The sequence below is a fragment of the Eumetopias jubatus genome, unplaced genomic scaffold (assembly GCF_037043125.1).
Source record: "Eumetopias jubatus isolate StellerSeaLion01/CBP00866 unplaced genomic scaffold, mEumJub1_p1.0 scaffold_5, whole genome shotgun sequence".
NCBI classification, from domain to species: Eukaryota; Metazoa; Chordata; class Mammalia; order Carnivora; family Otariidae; genus Eumetopias; species Eumetopias jubatus.
In genome coordinates this window covers 78,410-84,403 of record NW_028274811.1, presented here as the reverse complement: position 1 = coordinate 84,403, position 5,994 = coordinate 78,410, and the positions used below count along the sequence as shown (strand labels likewise).

The window sequence follows — 5,994 nt, the reverse complement described above, 5'->3', positions numbered from 1 at the left end:
CACACTACTATTTTCTCAAAGAGTACAAAAACTAATTCAAAGGGATACAAGCACCCAGATATTTATAGAAGCATTATCTATAATAGCTAAGATACGGAAGTAGCCCAAGTGTCCATAGATAGAGGAATGGCTAAAGATGTGGTATGTGTAAACGAAATGCTATTCAGCAATAAAAAGAATGACATATTGCCTTTGCAAAGACATGGATAGAGAAAGAGAGTATGATGCTAAGTGAAATAAGTCAGAGAATGACAAATGCTATATGATTTCACTCATATGTGGAATTTAAGGAAAAAAACAAAAAGTAAACAGAAAAAAGAGAAAGACAAATCAAGAAAGACTTAGAGGGAGAAAGAGAGAAATCAGGCAATAGACTCGTAACTATAGAGAACAAACTGATGGTTACAGCGGAGATAGGTGACATAGGTTATGGGGATTAAGGAGTGCACTTATGATGAGCAAAGGTGACGTGTGGAATGTTGAATTACTATACTGTATACCCGAAACAAATATAACACTGTATACACTGTATATTAACTAATTGGAATTAAACTAAAAACTTAAAAAGTCAAAAAAAACCACCCCGCTTATATATTAAAAAAAGTTCCTACTTACAGAACAGGAAGGGTGAGCACTCTCTAAAGAGAATTTTATAAACTTGTGTTTTGTCCTCTGGATGCATTTCATCTAATATATGTTGTGATATCTTTGATAAATAAGACAAATCATATCTCTATATACGTATATGGAATATTGTATGTTGCTTGGCATTGTGGTAGGCTCTGAATCAACGGTAGAGTTTAGCAATGAGTTAGGAAGTTAAGCTCAGGGCTTCCTCTAATTGTAGAAATCATTCCAGTTTTAAACAATAAGTGATAATGATCCCATTGTCTTACTTCTACACAGTGCTTGGGTTTACAAAGTCCTACATTCCAAGGTAATACATTTTACAAATGAACTAGCTCAGAAAATATTTGGTAAAAAAAAAAAAAAAAGCTGGTTTTTCACTAGACACAGAGAGGGTTAGGGTTTAAAAAGACATCTCCAGGCCTGCAGGTGTTATGATCATCACTATTAATGAGGAATTAGAGCCTCACCTAGAGCTTATTTACTCAAATTCACAGAATCAAGGGATGGCACAGGGTGTTCTGGTCCTTCAGTGCTGGCTGCCAATCCTGCAATGGTCCAACGCCTTTCTCAGGGCCCCCATCACCTCCTGGTTTCTCAAGCTATAAATAAGGGGGCTGAGCATAGGAGTAAGGATGGTGTAGAAGATAGAGATCACCTTGTCATGGCTAGGGGCCCGGTAGCGCCGGGGCCTCAGGTAGATGAACATGGCTGCCCCATAGAAGAGGAAGACAGGTGTCAGATGGGAGGAAGAGATGGCCAGGGCCTTTTTGCCAGCCTGAGCAGAACATGCACTCTGGATATGAGCATAGGAGGCCACAATGATGGAGAAGGGAAGAAACAGCATGAAGATACAGCAAGCATATATAACGTTGTCAAAAATGGATGTGTCTATACAGGCCAGTTTCAACAAGGATAGCATCTCACAAAAGAAGTGGTTCACTTCCCTCAAGCCACAGTAGGGAAAGGTCATTACTACCACCATCTGGATCACACCATCTATTATCCCAAAGGCCCAAGAGCTCCCGACAATCTGGAGGCAGACCCTCTGACTCATGAGGACAGGATAGTGAAGTGGGTGGCTAATGGCCACATAGCGGTCATAAGCCATGAGTCCCAGCAAGAGCCCCTCAGATCCCACAAGACAGACAAATTGGCCAATTTGTATGCCACAACCCACAAAGGAGGTGGACTTCTTGCCAGACATGAAGTTTACCACCATCTTTGGCACAGTGGTACAAACCAACATGAGGTCCCTGAGAGAGAGCTGACTGAGGAAAAAGTACATGGGTATGTGAAGTCGAGAAACTCTGTAGATGAGGAAGAGGAGGAGAACATTCCCACAGAGGGCCACTGTGAAGACCACCAGAACGACAGAGAAAAGGACAAGGTCAGTTGGACTGCGAGAAAAAATGCCCAAGAAGATGAAGTCATCTGTGGTTGATTGATTCAACCATATCTCCATGTCTTAGTTGATGTTCCTGGTCACCTGTGAGTGTGAACAATAAATATTGGATTGACTGACATTTCTTTATTACCTCTGCATTCTACATCTTCAGCCAGCTGTTTTGTTTGTAACTCGTGAGACCTCAACAACATAAACTTTGGGACATAGAAGGGACACTCCTTTGTATTCCCATCTGACAGCAATAGAAGTCATACTAGCTTGTAGAATGGGCCAACTATCTATTTGTGTAAATCCTTACCGGGAAGTTTATCATAGGACCCCTCTGCAAGTAGAGTTTTGGTTTTATTATAGGATATTGAGTCTTTTATGATATCACACAGATTTGGTAAACTATGTTAAACATAAAGCATATATTTCTCCAAACTCATCTTGTCAAATGTTGTTGTCTTTTAGGACTCAGCACAAACCTGCTTCTGCCATTGAAGGGGTCCCAAGTAACCCCCGTGCCAGGTGATCTTTTCTCCTCTGGTTTTCTACATCACATTTCTTTGCCCTGAGAATGTGCTCCTTGGGTTGCTGTTACGGTTCATGGCAGCCTTCCAACTGGTTTCCCTTGCCTCTCTACCCAGCAGCTGGAGAGTTAAACCGTCTGAAATGCAAGTCAGATGATGTCACTCTTGGGCTCAAGACAGGCCATTGGCTCCCAACACAGATCCAGGCCAAACACTTGCAAGGCCCCCAAGTCCTATACAACCCACCCCCATGGATGCTCTTCCCACACTCAATACTGCAAGCTGGGCTCTGACTCTTGTCCCCTTACTCAGGGTGTTTCTGCTACCAGAACCTCCTTATTCTTTCCTGGCTCAAGCCGGACACACTCTTACCCTAGGACATTTACTTTCCCTTTTCTGTTCTTTCTTTTTTAAAAGAATTTTTTTATTTGACAGAGAGAAAGAAAGAAAGATCATAATTAGGCAGACAGGCAGGCAGAGGGAGAGGGAGAGGGAGAAGCAGGCTCCCTGCTGAGCAGGGAGCCTGGTGCGGGGCTTGATCCCAGGATGCTGGGATCATGACATGAGTGAGCCAAAGGCGGGCACTTAACTGACTGAGACACACAGGCGCCCCTACCTTCCCTTTTCATGGAATGTTTCTCTTCCAGCTAACTTCATGGCTCACCCTCACTTCAGTTCTATAATAAGTGTCATTGAGAACTTCTCTGCAAAGCCTCCAATGTTCCTATCTATGTGTGTGTTGACTTAATCAAATAATAGGATTAAGTAACAGGCAGTTGCAACCTCCAAGTTTTGAGAGCAGAAAGCCTGGATTCTTTCATTGCAGACGCTTTTGTTCTTGACCTGAATATACTACGAATTCGTGGCTGGATTCTTTCCTGTGAGGGACAGTGAATATCTTCAGGTACTTATAAATGACAAAGATGTTCTCCAAAAATGGGTGAGAGTAGTACCTAGGATACATTTGTGAGGAGTGTATTCACCTCTACTTCACTTCCCTGCAAAGAGGAAATGCAAAGACCCCACAGGACAGTTTTCTGATTTACCAATGAAACCTATATTCCTGATGTCACTTTTGCTCATGGCAGGATAACTGGCTCCTAGAAGAGTGCCTGGCATACATTATGTCCTTAATAAATATTGTTCAATGATTATTGTAAAGTGCAAACGACTAAAGAAACTATCCTAGCATCTCTCATGCTCATTTTTTGCTCTCTAAATTTATTTCTCTCTGTATAGTTAATGGCTTCATTGTGTTCCTAGAAAAAACACCATGAAAGAATTCACCTTGTCTCTACAATATTATTTTGGGGACAAGGTGACTCCTTGTTGCCTTTTAGCCCAACATGCAGAGATGACAGATGATAGAAAGATGATAGATAGACGATAGATAGATTATAGGTAAGTAGATAGATAGATGATAGAAGATATATATAGGCAAACAGAATGATCACACGTTAGACTTTGGATATCTCAATACAGAAGAAACTTGTAGTCCTCAACAGATTGCCCCCAATGACCCACATCGATGATACTTCTTCCAAACCCAGCAAACCAAGGAAGGAAGAGTGAAACACAAGAATCAAAATGACAGAAGCAGGAGAAATAGTGAAAGGAAAGACTCTTGCCCTCTTCCCCATGGTGGGTCCCTAAGCCCTGTCAGGCCTGAGCTAGGCAGAGGTGATCAGATAGGTTCTGAATTAAGTGGAAGATTTAAGTCGTGACTTGCATAAGGCTGGATCATAGCCTACTGAAAGCCAGTCTTGATTATTAGCTAAGTAGGGTGGGACTTACACCCAAAGCTGACCAGACAGCTCTGCAATCAACCTGATATCCATCAAGCGGTGGGCAAGAAGATTCCAGGTATGGAGGTGGTCCTAGCTTAAAGTAAAGCTCTTTTTTTTTTGTAACCAATCAAGTTTCATCCAATCACTATGTGTTTCCGATAAATGGTAATATAACAGATTTTACATGACAAATACAATTGCAAATTTTACAGACAATAGTCTAAAGGGACTTACACAGGCTGAAGTGGATGTGTGTCAAATCTGTGGGAGGTGAGAATAATAACAATGAACTTTAGATGAGCTTTATAGAATGAATTAAGTTTCAACAGGAAATACAAAGCTGGCAAAGTAAGTTCCAATGGAACAATAACTTGAACGAGAATGTGGAGGTGGTAATTCTTCAGTTAAATATTGGAACCAGAGAGATTACTGGGTATAAGATTAAGTAGAAAAGGAAGCTGGAACAGAAGAGTGTAAGATGGCTATAGGGAGTTTCTTCAAAAGCCAGGTTGCTGTGCCTGGAACGTTTGGCAGAAAACCTATTTTTTCTGGGTGCCTCTGTCTCCATCTCCCTGTGTCTTCTAACATCGCCCATCAATCCCCCTTCTCTTAGCCCTCTGATCCATTCTCTCTTCTCTGTGCATCAGTCTCCAACTGAAGCCCCAAGAGCTTTGTATGGCAGGTAAAACATTTGTTTTACTATTGTGAAAATAAAATGAAAACCGGTCAAATAAAACTGAAGACTCAAAACAAAAGATAAATTGGCCATTTTGCCCACTGGTTTCCAATGAATTGGTCATTTTAAAAAGTGACCTGCTTCCATGATATAAGGCCAAAAACAGAGCAACTGTAAAATCTTCATCCAACCTGGGATACTCTTCAGATGGCGAGAGAGTGCTGTCCAGGATTACACTGGGAAGACCGGCATAATATCTGTAGACCACAGGGCTATCCACAGTAAAATGTGAAAGGCACTGAGTTTAGAGAAATGTCTGACAGTTTTGGGATGACAACCATTTCCCTGCCACCATCTGACTCTTCTGAATGTGGGTACTCTTCTTTCCCTCCACTGGGTTTTAATGCCCATAAGGCTAGATTGTATTAAGTCCCCACCATTGATTCAAGTACAGTGTCTCACCTAGTGTGCTGTATCGTGGGCCTTCAGTAGATATAGAGTGACTTCATGGGACAGGTAAAGAACAAGTGTGGATTGCATGGTATAGAGGCAGACTACTGGGACAGTCACAGATGGAGACCCTGTGAGGGTCCTTAGAGTTACTGGGGAAGTACGGAATGTGTCTGCAGTTGGAGGTAGAGCACCAAGAGCAGCTTCCTGCCCTTGACAAGGTTTTCTCACACTATCCCAACTGGCCCCTCTCTGGTCCTGTCCCCAAACTCCCTGATTGGGTTTCTTTAATTGTAAGCTTGGGACCTACTCTTCCAGAGCTGGAGTGTGTGGACTTCCCTGGGAGTCAACAGCTTCACCCTCCTTGCCCAGGTTTAGTGTTAAGTACCTGCATTGGCAGTGGGAGACAGAGGCGAATCTGGGCCTCTGTGGAGGCCCACAATCTGGGCAGTTTGTGGAAGGTGGATTGGTGTCTGTGGGTGGGCTGGGATGCACAGGTGCTGGTTCTGTGCCCACCACCATCTCATCTCTTTA

General features: G+C 42.5%; 1 protein-coding gene across 1 annotated transcript; it reads right to left on the bottom strand.

Annotated features, from left to right (window-relative positions):
• Nucleotides 1-1,156: 1,156 nt before the first annotated feature.
• LOC148164230 (olfactory receptor 2V2-like) lies at nt 1,157-2,092 on the bottom strand. The gene has a single exon (XM_088023575.1). It carries the CDS (start codon nt 2,090-2,092, stop codon nt 1,157-1,159), a length of 936 nt encoding a protein of 311 aa, XP_087879701.1.
• Nucleotides 2,093-5,994: the final 3,902 nt, after the last annotated feature.